Below are 16,458 nucleotides of genomic sequence, written 5' to 3' on the forward strand. Positions count from 1 at the left end.
ATATGTGTAATTTCCTGTTTGTTAATAGCCCCATTGTAGTTTGTTCTATTTTATATTGTTGTCGTTATCTAGCTAGCTAGCTAGTTATGTGCATATATATGGGAGAGACAGACAGAAAAAGGAAAGAGTATAGAGTGGGCAAGAGTGATTGCAAGGAAATAATTCATGTTGGGGCTCAGATGACATTACAAATCACAAAAATTAACCTTGAGGATAGTCATCTGACCCCAAACATTACGTTCCACTACAATAATCACCCCTGTGCACCCACTTTATAAAAAATATATATCAATGCGACTTTTAACTCTTTGAAGTAAAGCTAATTATTTATGCACTGGTCACAGGCAAGTCCTTAGGTCTGTTTAATCCACCACTCTGTGACCAGGCTGTGTTTTGAGCAAAGAGCAATCGCAAATTTTGTGTAATATCTTTTATTAAGATTTTTTAAAAATGCTATAATCACCTTTTTTTAATTCATTCATGGAATGTGGGTGTCACTGGCAAGACCAGCATTTATTGCCCATTCCTAATGGCCCTTGAGAAGGTGGTGGTGAGCCACCTTCTTGAACTGCTGCAGTCCGCGTGCTGTAGGTACGTCCACATTGCATTAGGGAGGGTGTCCCAGGATTTTGACCCAGCAACAGTGAAGGAATGGAAATATATTTCCAAGTTAGGATAGTGTGTAACTTGGAGGGGAACATGCAGGTGGTGGTGTTCCCATGAGGCTTCTACCCTTGTTCTTCTAGATGGTAGAGGTCGTAGATTTGGAAGGTGCTGCCAAAGGTGGCTTGGCGAGTAGCTGCAGTGCATCTTGTAGATTGTACACACTGCTGCCACTGTGCGCCAGTGGTGGAGGGAGTGAATGTTGAAGGTGGTGAATTGGGTACCAATGTATGCTTGTTTTTGAAATGGTGCAAAAGAGGGTAACAAGGTAAAACTCAGGAACTTTAGCTACCTTCAAGGAGTGGTACTCTTTCTTGCAATCTTACTGTCTTCTGCCTTCTGTTCTGTACCAGGAGGAGGAGCAATGTCTTACAGTTTGTAGCTAATGTAGGAGTAGCCTCCATTTTAAACCCCAGTCATTGAAACTATCAAAGACAGAAATTCATATTTTTGTAACAATGACTACAGCCCTACATCTCCATTAATGTTGAATAGAGAATGTGGTAAGACCGATGCTCAGTTAGCATACATAAAACTTAATATCCACCAATGAGGAGCTCTGCCCAATTTTCTCTTCCCTAATCCTGCACTACTATGGCCATCTATTGCACCTCCATTAAATTCCCATCTTAATTCAGAAAACTCACCATAGACTAAGGATCGAACATGGAGCCTTACTGGTCTGTATGCCTTAATAGTAGATCCCATGGTACCTTTACTCACTAAGACAAGGTGTCTGTGACTGGACTTTTAATATTTGGATTTGTTATGGAGCAAGGTGTCCCTGTTTTTCTTGTTTCCTGATCTTCCCCCTTTACCAAAGTATTTCTACTTTCACATTCTCTCAACTCATCACTCACATTATAGCCATGTAAGTGAATTAGTACTGGAAGTGATTCCGATCCCACTGAATCCCCTCTACCAGCTTATAGAGAGGTTTTATGTATGCAGGAAACATGCTGCTGCATTCTGTTCTGCAACCACATACTAATTGGATGGGAAAATGACAGAAAATAAGAGTAATGGTGGCAGTCAGGCCTACCACTGCCTCACCATCTCTGTATCCCTCCACCCACCCCTCCCAGGGCTACCACATGTGCAAATAGACGGTGGCAGGGAGGTGGGGGGGAGGGGGAGCAGACCCAGGTTCTTGGTGGATTTTCTCCCACCACCCATATTATTGGCATTTCCCAGGGCCACCATGAGAAATGAGTAACAGTGGGCCCTGGAAAGAGGTGGTGACATCCCTGAGGTCCCCTATGGAGGGAGAGGGCCTTGTAGTGGCCTCCTCTCCCTTCAGTCTGGTTCCCAGTGACTTACCTGTGTAGACCTTGCTCTCTGCTTATTAAGCTGCCCCTCTTTGAGTCTCAGGATATTTTTGGCCCTTAGCTGCCTGGCAGCTTCATCTGGTGCTGCAGCATTGCCAAGATTTTGTGGCTGGACATTGGTGGGCACCCTCCTGGTGCCAGATGTCCCGCTGGGGACCCATCATGCATCTGTAATTACCTGTGGGTGGGGTTGTGATGGTGTTGAAAGGACAGATAGAAGGCCTGCCTTAATGAACACCACTGCTGGAAGAAAAGTCCCGGCCTTCATCTCTGATCAGTTAATTTTAATTCTTTTTTACTTGAACAGCAGAAGAGGAGTAACGGAGAGCGAAAAACGAATAAGAATGAGCCATAGAGAGATGCCCTGTGTGAAACAGGTGCTTTCTCACAGGAGTTCTGAATTTTGATCTCAGCCATGTTGTTGTCAGGAGGTGTTGAAACAGCAGCAAATCGACCGGAAAACTGAGGGAATGTATGAATCAAAAACAAGGTGAATGCTTGGTAAACAGCTGATGAGAAACTATTAAGGATTTATGAAGACATCTAATCCGAAATGAACAGTTTGGCAAAACTTGAATTTTAAAAAATGGAGGAGTTGAATTACCCAAAGCAATTTTTTTCAGAAGCATTTTATCTACTTTTATTTCTGTGCCCGCTGACCTACATTGCCTCCCGGTCAAGCAATGTCTTGATTTTAAAATTCTCATCTTTGTTTTCAAATCCCTCTGTGGCCTTGGCACTCTATGTCACTGTAATTTCATCAGCCCTACAATCCTTCGAGATATCTGCACTCCTCTAACTCTGGCCTCTTGTGCACCCCAGATATTAATTGCTCCACCATTGGTGGTTGTGCCTTCAGTTGCCTAGGTCCTAAGCTCTGGAATACTCTCCCTACACCCCTCCAGCTCTCCACCTCGCTTTCCTCCTTTAAGACACTCCTACCTCTTTGACCAAGCTTTTGGTCATCTGACCTAATATCTCCTTTTGAGGCTTGGTGTCATTTTTTTTCAATAATGGTCCTGTAAAGCACCTTGGGATGTTTTATTACATTAAAGGTGTTATAAATTAAGTTGTTGTTCTCAGTAAGTGCAATATATGATGTTGAAAATAAGACTTTAAACATTTTTAAAATTGTTCATGGAGTAGAATTAAGAACTTTCAGCCAAGGAGCTTTTTTCCTCATAATTTGAGGTTATATTTATTTCAAAATAATAAAGGCAAATTAATTGAATGTTGAAAGTTTCTCAAGAAAATGGAAAAGCTGATTGTCATCACCTGCCATTTGCTGTAGTTAGAAAATGTGGAGGTAAATGTATCTGTTCCTGTTCCTAGGTATACTGAATCACCTGGGTGTAATATATAGAGGGAAACACATCCATAAAAAAGCCTCCCTGGTTTTCCATCCATTTAAATTAATGGGCAGAAAATCAGACTGACAGATCAGGGGATGAATTTTGTTGGGGATTCTACTGCTTTTCCGGTGGAGCCTCAGTGGAAGAAGTATTGAAATACTGGGAAAATGGTGTAAATGGTGTTATGCTTTTTTTGCATCATTTCCATGGCTCTGCTGCCAAAGTTTGCTGAATGTAAAGGAGAACTGTAAGAACATAAGAAATAGGAGTGGGCCATTCAGCCCCTCGAACCTGCTCCACCATTTAATAAGATCATGGTTGATCTGATTATGGCTTTAATTCCACTTTCCTGCCTGCCTCCCATAACCCTTGACTCCCTTGTCAATCAAAAGTCTAACTCAGCCTTGAATATATTCAATGACCCAGCCTCCACTGCTCTCTGGGGTAGAGAATTCCAAAGATTAACAACCCTGTGAGAGAAGTGATTCCTCCTCATCTCCATCTTAAATGGGAGACCCCTTATTTTGATGCTTGTGCGCCTAGTTGTAGATTCCTCCTTTCAGGGAAACATCCTCTCAGCATCTACCCTGTCAAGCCCCTTAAGAATCTAAGAATCTTATATATTTCAATAAGATTACCTCTCATTTTTCTAAACTCCAATGAGTATAGGCCCATTCTGCTCAGCCTTTTCTCATAAGACAACACTTTGATCCCAGGAATCATCCTAGTGAACCTTCATTGAACTGCTTCCAATGCAAATATATCTCTCCTTAAATAAGGAGACCATAACTGTGCACAGTGGCGCAGTGGTTAGCACTGCAGCCTCACAGCTCCAGCGACCCGGGTTCAATTCTGGGTACTGCCTGTGTGGAGTTTGCAAGTTCTCCCTGTGTCTGCGTGGGTTTCCTCCGGGTGCTCCGGTTTCCTCCCACAAGCCAAAAAGACTTGCAGGTTGGTAGGTAAATTGGCCATTATAAATTTCCCCTAGTATAGGTAGGTGGTAGGGAAATATAGGGACAGGTGGGGATGTGGTAGGAATATGGGATTAGTGTAGGGTTAGTATAAATGGGTGGTTGATGGTCAGCACAGACTCGGTGGGCTGAAGGGCCTGTTTCAGTGCTGTATCTCTAAACAGTATTCTAGGTGTGGTCTCACCGATGCCCTGTACAATTGTAACAAGACTTCCCTACTTTTATATTCCATCTCTCTTGCAATAAATGCCAACATTCCATTTGCCTTCTTAATTACTTGCTGCACCTGCATGCTAACTTTTTGTGTTCATATACGAGGATACCCAGACCCCTCTGTACCGCAACATTCTGCAGTGCTCTCTCCATTTAAATAATATTTTGCATTTCTATTTTTCCTACCAAAGTGGATAAGCTGACATTTTCCCACAATATATGCCATCTGCCAAATGTTTGCTGACTCTCAACCTATCTATATCCCTTTGCAGACTCTTTGGCCGGTGTGATGGCCTCGGTACTTGAGTGAGGATCGGCTAAGGTTGGGTAAAAGGTATAAGGCACGATAGAGACTGCAGGTTGCTGAACATAAAGTCTTCTTCTTCTGTTTTAGTTTCATTTTCCCATCCCTAGCATGTGTGTTCTACAGCAGCCCCAAGTGTACACAAAGCACAATGCAATTGCAATTTCAAAACACTACAACACAACAGCCAGTATTTTAGGTTGAGGTGGTGGTTAAAATTCCAGCCATTGTATCCTCCTCACAACTTCCTTTCCCACCTATCTTTGTATCATCAGAAAATTTGGCTACAATACACTTGATCCCTTCATCCATGTCATTAATATAGATTATAAATAGTTGAGGTCCCAGCACTGATCCCTATGGCACTCCACGAGTTACAGTTTGCCAACCTGAAAATGACCCATTTATCCCGACTCTGTTTCCTGTTAGTTAGCTAATCCTCTATCCACGGTAATATATGACACCCAACACCATGAGCTCTTATCTTGTGCAGTAATCTTTCACGTGGCATCCTATCAAATGTCTTTTGGAAATCTAAATACACTACATCTACTGGTTCTTGTTTATCCACCCTGCTCAACATCCTCAAAGGACTTTAATAAATTTGTCCAACACCATTTCACTTTCCTAAAACTCTGTTGACTCTGCTTGACTGTATGATGATTTTCGAAATGTCTTGCTACTACTTCCTTAATGATGAATTCCAGGATTTTCCCAAAAATAAGATGTTAGGCTAACTGGCCTATAGTTTCCTGCTTTCCTTTCTTGAAAAGGGATACAGTCCGTGCTGCTGCGGGGCCCTCCATGGGGCACAGGATGTTCGATCAGGAGGGCCCCTCCCCAGCCTGGTATTACTAGACAGCCTCTTCAGGTGCTGAAGTGCCCATCTACCACTGGTAAGATACCAACGGAGACACAAGGGGGCCCTTAAGTAGCAATTAATTGGCCACTTAAGGGCCTCAATTGGCCTGGGGCGAGCAGTTTCCAATTTGCTGGGATCTTTCTAGAATCTAGGGAATTTTGGAAGAATAATTACAGGCCAGGCAGTCTAACCTCAGTAGTGGGCAAATTATTGGAATCAATTCTGAGAAACAGGATAAACTGTCACTTAGAAAGGCACAGATTAATCAAGGACAGTCAGCATGGATTTGTTAAGGGAAGATCTTGTCTGACCAACTTGATCGAATTTTTTGAAGAAGTAATAAGGAAGATAGATGAGGGTAGTGCAGTTGATGTGGTCTGCATGGATTTTAGCAAGGCTTTTGACAAGGTCCCACATGGCAGACTGGTTAAAAAAATAAAATCCCGTGGGATCCAGGGAAATGCAGCAAGGTGTATACAAAATTGGCTCAGTGGCAGGAAACAAAGGTTAATTGTTGATGGGTTTTTTTGTGACTGGAGGGCTGTTTCCAGTGGCGTTCTGCAGGGCTCTACTGGGTCCCCTGCTTTTTGTGGTATAAACAATTTAGACGTATATGTCGGGGGCATGATCGAGAAGTATGCAGATGACACAAAAATTGGCCATGTGGGAGATAGTGAGGAGGATAGCTGTAGGCTGCAGGAAGATATTGATGGTCTGGTCAGATGGGCAGAAAAGTGGCAAATGGGATTCAACCCGGAGAAGTGTGAGATGATGCATTTGGGGAGGTCAAATAGGGCAAAGGAATACACAATTAATGGGAAAATACTGAGAAGTGTAGAGGAAGTAAGGGACCTTGGAGTGAATGTCCACAGATCCCTGAAGGTAGCAAGACAGGTCGATAAGATGGTTAAGAAGGCATATGGAATTGTTTATAATAAAAACAAGAAATGCTGGAATCACTCAGCAGGTCTGGCAGCATCTGTGGAAAGAGAAGCAGAGTTAACGTTTCGGGTCAGTGACCCTTCTTCGGAACTGACAAATATTAGAAAAGTCACAGATTATAAGCAAGTGAGGTGGGGGTGGGGCAAGAGATAACAAAGGAGAAGGTGTAGATTGGACCAGGCCACATAGCTGACCAAAAGGTCACGGAGCAAAGGCGAACAATATGTTAATGGTGTGTTGAAAGACAAAGCATTAGTACAGATTAGGTGTAAATACACTGAATATTGAACAGCAGCAAGTGCAAACCTGAAAAAAAACAGTGGGTAAGCAAACTGAACAAACTAAGATGAAATGAAATGAAACAACTAAGATGGAATCGTTTCCTTTTTTAGCTGATGTATAGAATATAAGAGAAGGGAGGTTATGCTGGAACTGTATAAATCATTGGTTAGGCCACAACTTGAGTACTGTGTGCAGTTCTGGTCACCTCTTTACAGAAAGGATGAAATTGTACTAGAGAAGGTACAGAGGAGATTTATGAGGATGTTGCCGGGGCTGGAAAAATGCAGCTATGAGGAAAGATTGGATAGGCTGGGGTTGTTCCCCTTGGAACAGAGAAGGCTCAGGAGAGATCTGATTGAAATGTACAACATTTTGAGGGGCCTGAATAGAGCAGAGAGGTCTTAGCAGAGAGGTCAGTGACTAGGGGGCATAGATTTAAAGTGATTTAAAGTGATTGGTAGGAATATTAGAGGGGAGATGAGGAAAATTTTTTCACCCAGAGGGTGTTGGGAGTCTGGAACTCACTGCCTGAAACCCTCAACTCATTCAAAAGGAGTCTGGATATGCACCTCAGGTTCCGTAATCTGCAGGGCTACGGACCAAATGCTGGAAGGTGGGATTAGACTGTGTGGATCATTTTTCAGCCAGCACAGACATGATGGGTCAAGTGGCCTCTTTCTGTGCGTAAACTTTCTATGTTTCTATGATTATAGCCAATGCATCCACTATCTGTGCAGCCACTTTTTTTTAAGACCCGAGGATACAGACCATCAGGTCTAGGGGTCTTGTCAGCCTTTAGTTCCATTAGTTTTCTGAGTACTTTTTCTCTAGTAATAACTGTTTTAAGTTCCTCCCTCCCTTTTGCCTCCTTATTTTCTACTATTATTGGAATGCTTTTAGTGTCTTCTACCCTGAGGACAGATCCAAAATATTTGTTCAAACTCTGCCATTTCCTTGTTTTCTATTAGTAATTCCCAAGTCTCATCCTCTAAGAGACCAATGTTTACTTTAGCTACTCTCCCTTTTTATATACTTGTGGAAGCTCTTACTGTCTGTTTTTATAGTTCTTGCTCGTTTACTCTCATAATCTATTTTCTCCCTCTTTATTTTTTAGTCATCCTTTGCTAGTTTCTAAAAATTTTCCAAATCTTCTGGCCTAGTTCTAATCTTTGCAACATTGTATGTCTTATCTTTCAATTTGATACCATCCTTAATTTCCTTCATTAGTCACAAATGGTTCATCCTTCTCGCAGAGTCTTTCTTTTTCAATGGATTATATCTTTGTTGAGAATTATGAAATATCTGCTTAAATATCTGCCACTGCTTATCTACTGTCTTAACTTTTAACCTGTTTTCCTAATCCACTTTAACCAACTCTGTCTTCATACCTTTGTAATTGGCTTTATTTAAGTTTAAGACCACCAGTAAAAATTCATTTGCAGGAATCAACCAGTGAGCCAAATCCCACATTCCACTCTGCCAATGACAGTAGATCAAAGAACCTCCCCATGTTGCCTAACCCTAGCACCCCACTACCAAATTCCAGGAAACACATCTCAATTCTGCTAAAACTCAAGACCATCTCCTAATGAAAGAAAAGCCCAGAATCCCCCACCCCTTCCCCAGCACTGTGAAAAAGCAGGACGCTGAAAATCTCACAAAGTTTGCAGACCACTGCTAGGTCTGGGAATGCAGTGTAAGCAACTGATTTTTGTGTCCCCTTTGTAAAGAGTGGCTTTAAAATTTTGAAAAATTTCACTTGCATGAAACCTTTGAAGATCAAGACCAGTGTCCTTGGCCTGGACATCTGCATGGGGCATGTCTGAAGTCTTGTGGATAGCACATCTTCGTTGTAAGTATTGCTTACTTCCTGTAACACTTTAGCATACCCTCTGACTCACCATAAGCAATGCCAGGGGAGATCTGCTGGTACAAATATAAAAGTTTTGAGTCTTTCACACTATGGATACTACAGCTAAGTGGCAGGTTTTAAGTTCCTCCCTCCCTTTTGCCTCCTGATTTTCTACTATTATTGCTACAGGCCTAGCTACAGGAAAACAATTGCCTTCTATTTGACTTTAGGATGTGCCTATACAGCAGTTAGATCGTGTAGCCTTAAAGAGATGCACAGTAACAGTCAGCTCAACCATAGCATTAAAATAATACATTGTATTTGCATGGATTAATTGTCCTGCCTTTATAAAACAGTGTGAGCAATGTAATGGGTGACCCCTTAATAAAATATAGAAGTCTAGTGCATCTGTCACACATTGCAGTTTCACACTTGAAAGCACGTGTGGAAAGTGAATGTCACACTTCCATGCAATTGGTTCAAATATCTATTCCTAAAACAAGTTGCAACTAAACCAGGTAAGGAAACTTGCAAATGAACAAACAGCATCTAATTTCCTCTGAGCAACACCATTTAGCCTCTAATTGATCTCCAGTTGTGCGAATTTACAACAATTCTCCAAGGAAGTTGTTGAGTTAATAGATGATCAGAATTCTTCTCTCAGTTAGAATTTGTAGCCTTAAAGGAACAGGCAAATTCAGCTTCACCATTGGAGTTTTAATTGTGCCTGCAGGAAAAGAGCTATCCAGATGTAAATACTCCATTATAGTAATACACTGTGTGTTATAGGGTGTAAAACAGCATGTCCTCTGTTTTATCACAAGAGATTTGATTTTTTTTCAAGTAGTAATTACAGTTCGGAGATATAGCAATGAACTATTGACCAAGGATTTCAAATGTTACCAAGACTGCAGTATGATTACAAGCTGACGGATGAGAACCTTATTCCACATTCCAAGTTACGTCTGGAGACAACAGAACTTTGTTTTACTCTGTACCCAAAAAGCAACATTTAATACTTGTTTCTAATCTGCTGTCTATCTAGTTGTAGCCAGAGAATCAATTACAATGGCTTCTCTTCCCCCTCCTGCACTGTTACCTCTGGAGCTCCACAAGATCTATCCTTGGCCTCAACATCATCCGGAAACAAATGCGGGTCCTTATGTACATTGATGACACCCAACTCTATCTCAGCACCATCTCCCTCGACCCCTCCACTGCCTTTGATTTGTCACATTCCTGGTCTAACATCCACTACTGAATAAATAGAAATTTCCTCTGACTAAATATTGGTGAGGCTGAAGCCATTGTCTTCAGTTCTTGCCACAAATTCTATCCCTAGCTACCAACTCTATCCCTCTCCCTGGCAACTGTCTGAGACTGAACCAGACTGTTCGCAACCTTGGCATCCTATTTGACCTGCAAATGGACTTCCATGCCCATTTCCACTCCACCACCAAGATTAGCTATTTCCACCTCCAAAACGTTGCCCGCCTCCATCCTACCTTAGCTTATCTGCTGATGAAAACCTCATGTGCATTTGTTACCTCTAGACTTGACTATTCCAATTCTTTCTTGGCTGGCCTCCCATCTTCTACACTCCATAAACTTAAACTCATCCCACATCCTAACTCGCACCGTCCCGTTCATCCATCATCTCTATGACCATTGACCTACATTGGCTCCCAGTCCTGCATCACCTCAATTTTAAAATTGTCATCCTTGTTTCCAAATCTCTCTATTTCCTCACTTCTCCCTATCTCTGTAATATCCTCCAACTCTACAACCCGCCGAGTTATCTGTGTATCTCCAATTTTAATCACTCTGCCATTGGCGACCATGTCTTCAGTTGCCTAGGCCCTAAACTCTGGAATTCCCACCTAAATCGCTCTGGCCTCTCTACCTCTCTCTGTTCCTTTAGAACACACCTTAAAACCTAACTCATTGACCTAGCTTTTGGTCAGCTGTCTAAGTATCTCTTTATGTGGCTTGGTCAAATTTTGTTTGATGATGCTCCTGTGAAACACCTTGGGATGTTTTACCATATTAAAGATGCTATATAAATGCAAGTCGTTGTTGGAAATACCTTTATTTAAAGAAAAGATGTAGCATAGATCAAGACCAATGGGAACAGAGACTGAAAGCAGATTCCGTGTATTCTGGCTCTCTACCATCCATGACAAATTGTGAAAATCAAACTGCAGTCAGCTTTGTAGCACAAAGTTTATACTGAATACATGTCCTGTTTGCTCAACTCTCAAATGGCCAGTGTTCCAGGGGAGGACAAAGAAAAGGCTTCAAAGACACTCTGAAGCTCTCTTTGAAGCATGGCAGCGTTGACATTGATGACTGGAAGGAGCTTGCTACCAATTGTTCAAAATGGTGACAATCTGTCCATCAAGCTGCATCATGCTTTGAGTCCAAATACCTTAATGATGAGGCAGAGCAGCGGCAGAGAAGGAAAGAAAAGAAGCAAATCCTGCACTCCGGATCCCACTACCTCGTGGGACATCCTGCCCCATGTGCCCAAAGGTCTGTGGGTTGAGAATCAGCCTGTTCAGTCCCCTGAAGACCCACAACGGAAACTAGTGACCTTGAGTAGACATCATCCTCAAATTGAGGTACAGCCGATGACGACACCATGCCAAAGTATATATGAAAACCCAACAAGTTTTGTACAAGGTTCGGTTTGTGATGTCAAGAGGAAGTCACCCTGCTCTGTTTACTGATATCACTCACTGGGGCAGTTACTTCTGTGCTTGTCGATTGCAGTGCCAGCAGGTGTAGGAGTTTTAGTCACAGCAATGAGAACGCGAAGCTGACAAGGAACAAAATGCAATATCATGGAAAGAGCTGGCAAAGAAACAAGAACAATAGCAAATGGAAAACAAAAGCTGTTGGTGAAAAAAACTGTATTAAAATGATTAAAAGTATGGCTGTGATTCTAGGAAGTTAAAGAATTATTTCTTGGCTATAGCAAACAAGAACAAAAATGAAATAAAAATATTAATATAAAATTATAATCAATCACATATGCATTGCCCTTTAAATGCTGAAGGTATTAATACCTTGAAGTCCAAAGTAAGCACCTTCCTCTTTGACACCACACTAAAATATTGTCAGAAAATTACAGAAATAAGAACATACAAAAATGCAGCTGGTCCTTTGAGCCTGAACCACAGATTTGTGATACCTTAATCATCATGATTCCTTGAGGGAAGGAAATCTGCTGTCCTTACCTGGTCTGGCCTACATGTGACTCCAGACCCACAGCAATGTGGTTAACTCTTAACTGCCCTCTGAAATTGCCTAGCAAGTCACTCAGTGAAACTGCTACAGAAAAGTCAAATAAGAATAAAACCGGATGGACCACCCGGCATCGACCCAGGCACTGGAAATGGCAAAGTTGACCCTGCAAAGTTCTCCTCACCAACATCTGGGAACTTGTGTCATAATTAGGAGAGCTGCCCCACAGACAAGTCAAGCAACAGCCTGACATAGTCATACTTACTGAATCATACTTTACAGCCAATGTCCCAGACTCTTCCATCACCATCCCTGGGTATGTCCTGTCCCACCAGCAGGACAGACCCACCGGAGGAGGTGGCACAGTGATATACAGTCAGGAGGGAGTTGCCCTGGGAGTCCTCAACATTGACTCCAGACCCCATGAAGTCTCATGGCATCAGGTCAAACATGGGCAAGGAAACCTTTTGCTGATTACCACCTATCGCTTCCCTCAGCTGATGAATCAGTTCTCCTCCATGTTGAACGCCACTTGGAAAAAGCACTGAGGGTATCAAGGGTACAGATGTATTCTGGGTGGGGGACTTCAAGAGTGGCTTGGTAGCACCACAATTGACTGATCTGGCCAAGTTCTGAAGGACATATCAACCAGACTAACAAGAAGGAAAAAACTACTTGACCTCGCCTTCACAAATCTACCTGTCGCAGATGCATCTGTCCATGATGGTATTGGTAAGAATCTGTTCAACATCTCCAAGGCCCAACTCTGGTGTGTGATGGAATACTCTCCACTTGCCTGGATGAGTGCTGCACCAAGACTCAAGAAACTTGACACCATCCAAGACAAAGCAGCCCACATGATCGGCACTCCACCACCTTCAACATTCACTCTCTCCACCACTGACGCAGAGTATCAGCAGTTTGTACCATCTACAAGTTGCTGTGCAGCAATTTGCCAAGACTCCTTCGACAGCACCTTCCAAACCTGCAATCTCTACCACTTAGAAGGACAAGGGTAGCAGGTTCATAAGAATGCCAACACCTGCAAGTTCCTGTCCAAGTCACTCACCATCCTGACTTGAAACAATATCACTGTTCCTTCATTTTCGCTGGGTCAAAAACCTGGAACTGCCTCCCTAGCAGCACTGTGGGTGTATCTGCACCATGTGGGGTGCAGCAGTTCAAGAAGGCAGCTCACCACCACTTTCTCAAGAGGAATTAGGGATGGGCAATAAATGCTAGCCTAGCCAGCAATGTCCATATCCCAACAATGAATAAAAAAAATCCACTCAGGAGCCATGCAATCTCCTAGGAGGGGCAAAAAAACCCAGAAAATTTAGGAGAAAACATTTGGAAACTTGATAGAAAAAAGTAATTGTATAAGATTGAAAATGCACTATTTCTTGAAATGCATCCAGTATTCCAAAGGGTTAATTTATAATTCTGTTGGAAATTCAACAGAAACTGTTTGTGAGACATGACATCATGATGATTAATGCCAGTAAAGCAACCAGGTGGACAGACAAATATTCAGCATGTGCCAAATCCTCTTAATGAAAGTTTAAGAGAGAAAATGTAAACTTTTTTTGTAAAATACCTTATAAATTTGCAGTTGTTCATTCATGGGCACTCTAAATAAATGGGCAGTATCCACAATGTGGTAGCAATATTCACTGAATACTTTCAGCACTAAAGACATAAAGTGGTGGCCAAGGTGGGGTCTTGAGCTGAAACTCTGAATTAGTTCATGTTTAACACAAGATGCCATCTTGGTAAAGGTGTTAAAGCCAGTGCGAGAAAAGCCTCCTGGAGCCTTGCTAAACAGTTGATTGCTCTTTAACATGCCTGCTGTGTTCAGTAAAGAGGCTGCACGGCATTTTACTGGTCAATGCTTTAACTAATGCCCGCTCCTAACAGTGACCAGCTGTTTGGAAGTAAACACGATTTCAAACACTACTTAAATGGCTGGTCACCATTTCATGGACATTTATTCCTGAAATTCTCTGACAAATTCACTTAAAAAGAGTAAGTGCTGTGCGACTCTATGTAAGTCAACACTTTATAGGAGTCGTCAGGAGAAAGGGAGTGTTGAATCATGGGCATCTTGCTAGGGGACCCCATTGCTCTGCATGAGTAATGGGGGGAGGAGGAAATGAGGCCAGGTAAAACAGTACCGGCTGCTGCAGGACAGAAAGGGACATGAGGACATTCCTCTTCCTCTGGACCTTCTCCACTGGAACCTCTCATGCCATGTCTGAGAACCTGTGTACCCTCTCCCTTCAGGTAAATTCAAATTATGGCAATCAGCAATTGAGACAAAAATTGTGGCCAAATCTAGACTTACAAACAGGTTAGTGTTATTAGTCTTGCACCCATTTAACACTTGTTTTCACACTTTTGCCAAAATAACCCTGTGTGTTTTAAAAGTAACAGAATTAACCAATAGATGGCACCACACATTGATCTATGATTTTCACTTGGAAAGACCAACAATTATGTGTGTTATATTTACTTTTGTTGAAACAGTGCATTTTGTGCATTAATTGTAAAGGATCTTTCTAAATTCAAAATGTATCATTACATTCTTTTAACAAAGTACTTTGTGAAAAGATGCTTTTACCATCAGAATGTGTATATTTTGCATGAAATTGTATCTGTAAAGATGGAATACATTAATTCAAGTGGAGATTTTAATAATTTTTTCAAATACTTCTAAATAACAACCGATAGACAGTACGACAGTTGCAAAGCTGCTTGCATGTTGATCGCCGATTTCAATGACCTGCTTGAAAAACATGTTTTGTAAGAAATGTTCCTATTGTTTAATTCTAACTGGTAGAAATTAATTTGAGTAGAGTATTTGTTCCTATATGAACTAACATTTTTTGCACTCTTTTCAATACCTAAATCTGGTTTCCCATCTCTCAGTCTGCGCTCGATGCTCTCCCACAACTTCCTGTCATGGATGAGTTAGATGAAGAACCCTCATCACTGGAGCTTGAGAAGGCCATAGACCACCTAGCAAATAGAAGGGCAAGTGGCAAAGACGGAATCCCAGCCAAATTGCTCAAGCATGGAAAGTCCCATCTATTGTCACACCTTCATGACCTTCTCCTTCTCTGCTGGAAAGTAGGCTCTGTTCCACAGGAGATCCGTGATGCCAAAATCATCACTATAAAAGAACAAAGGAGACTGCAACAACTACAGGTGCATCTCACTCCTTAGCGGGGAAGGCCTTTGCTAGGGTTATACTTAAAAGATTCCATTTACTTGCACACTGAGTGTACCTAGAAGAGCAATGTGATTTCTGTGCCGGCAGATCTACTGTGGATATGATCTTCTCCATACGCCAGCTTCAAGAGAAGTGTAGGGAACAGAGTATACCCCTTTACCTTACTTTTGTAGATCTCACTAAGGCATTCAACACCGTCAGCAGAGCAGGGCTCTACAAGTTTTTGGGAAAAATTGGCTGTCCACCGAAGCTCCTCAGTCTCATCCGTTCCTTCCATGACAACATGCACTGTGCTGTACAGTTTGGCTCGACTTCTGACAGTTTCGGAGTGAAGAATGGAGTGAAACCAGTTTGTGTCCCAGCTCCCACTCTGGTACCTTCTTCTCCATGCTCCTGACCTTCACCTTCCCTGTAGATATGGAAAGAATCTACTTGCACACTAGGACAGACGGCAAGCTCTCCAATTTATCAAGGCTGAAAGCGAAGACAAAAACACATCACATACTGATCAGAGAACTCCTCCAAGTTGATGATGCTGCCCTAGTAGCTCACACAGAAATTCAGCTACAAAGACTCATGGACAGTCTCCCATTGCCTGTAAGTTGTTCTCCTTGAAGAAAAGCAGCAAGAAAACCATGGTCATGGGACAAGGTGTTGCATCTCCACCCCTGATCACATTAAATAACACCCCACTGGAAGTGGTTAGTAAATTCTGCTATCTTGGGTCCACAGTGACAGACAATCTGTCCCTTGATGCAGAGCTCGATACATGCTACCACCTTTGGCCAACTTATGAAACACGCATGGGATAACACCAAGCTGACCCTTAAGACCAAGCTGATGATTTATAAGGCCTGTGTTCTCAGCACCTTGCTGTATGGCTGTGAAAAATGGGTGACTTACAGCTACCAGGAAAATAAGCTCAGTAATTTCCACCTTCGCTGTCTGCGGTGCATTATGGGTGTATCCTGGCAGGACAAAATCATAAATGTGGCAGTCCTCTCAATGGCAGAGCTCCCAAGTGTGTTGGCATTAATCAAACAGAGGCAGCTTCGGTGGATCAAACACGTCTGCAGGATGAAAGACGGTCACAAACACAAGGATCTTCAGTATGGTGAGGTGGCCGGGGCCAGACGACCAGTGAGGTGCCCAAAGGCTCCACTTCAAGGATCCTTGCAAACCTGACATGAAGGCACTGAGCATTGACCTTC

The 16,458-nt window shown here is 42.4% G+C and overlaps 1 protein-coding gene across 2 annotated transcripts in view; it reads left to right on the forward strand.

The window, feature by feature from the left end:
* The window catches only part of c3h8orf74 (chromosome 3 C8orf74 homolog), a 69,197-nt gene extending 54,160 nt beyond the window's left edge, over positions 1 to 15,037 (forward strand). The window contains exons 4-6 of one of the 2 annotated variants that reach the window (XR_010971196.1): positions 2,299 to 2,481; positions 8,696 to 8,769; positions 14,944 to 15,037. Coding sequence is in view for 1 of the 2 variants with exons in the window: in XM_068024106.1 (XP_067880207.1) it covers positions 2,299 to 2,312 (14 nt within the window). In the remaining variant the exon portion in view is untranslated. Of the gene's footprint in view, positions 1 to 2,298; positions 3,501 to 8,695; positions 8,770 to 14,943 lie in introns of those variants that run through there. The other variant, XM_068024106.1, reaches the window with a different exon arrangement.
* Positions 15,038 to 16,458: the final 1,421 nt, after the last annotated feature.

This window comes from Heterodontus francisci, chromosome 3, assembly GCF_036365525.1.
Source record: "Heterodontus francisci isolate sHetFra1 chromosome 3, sHetFra1.hap1, whole genome shotgun sequence".
Classification (NCBI taxonomy): Eukaryota; Metazoa; Chordata; class Chondrichthyes; order Heterodontiformes; family Heterodontidae; genus Heterodontus; species Heterodontus francisci.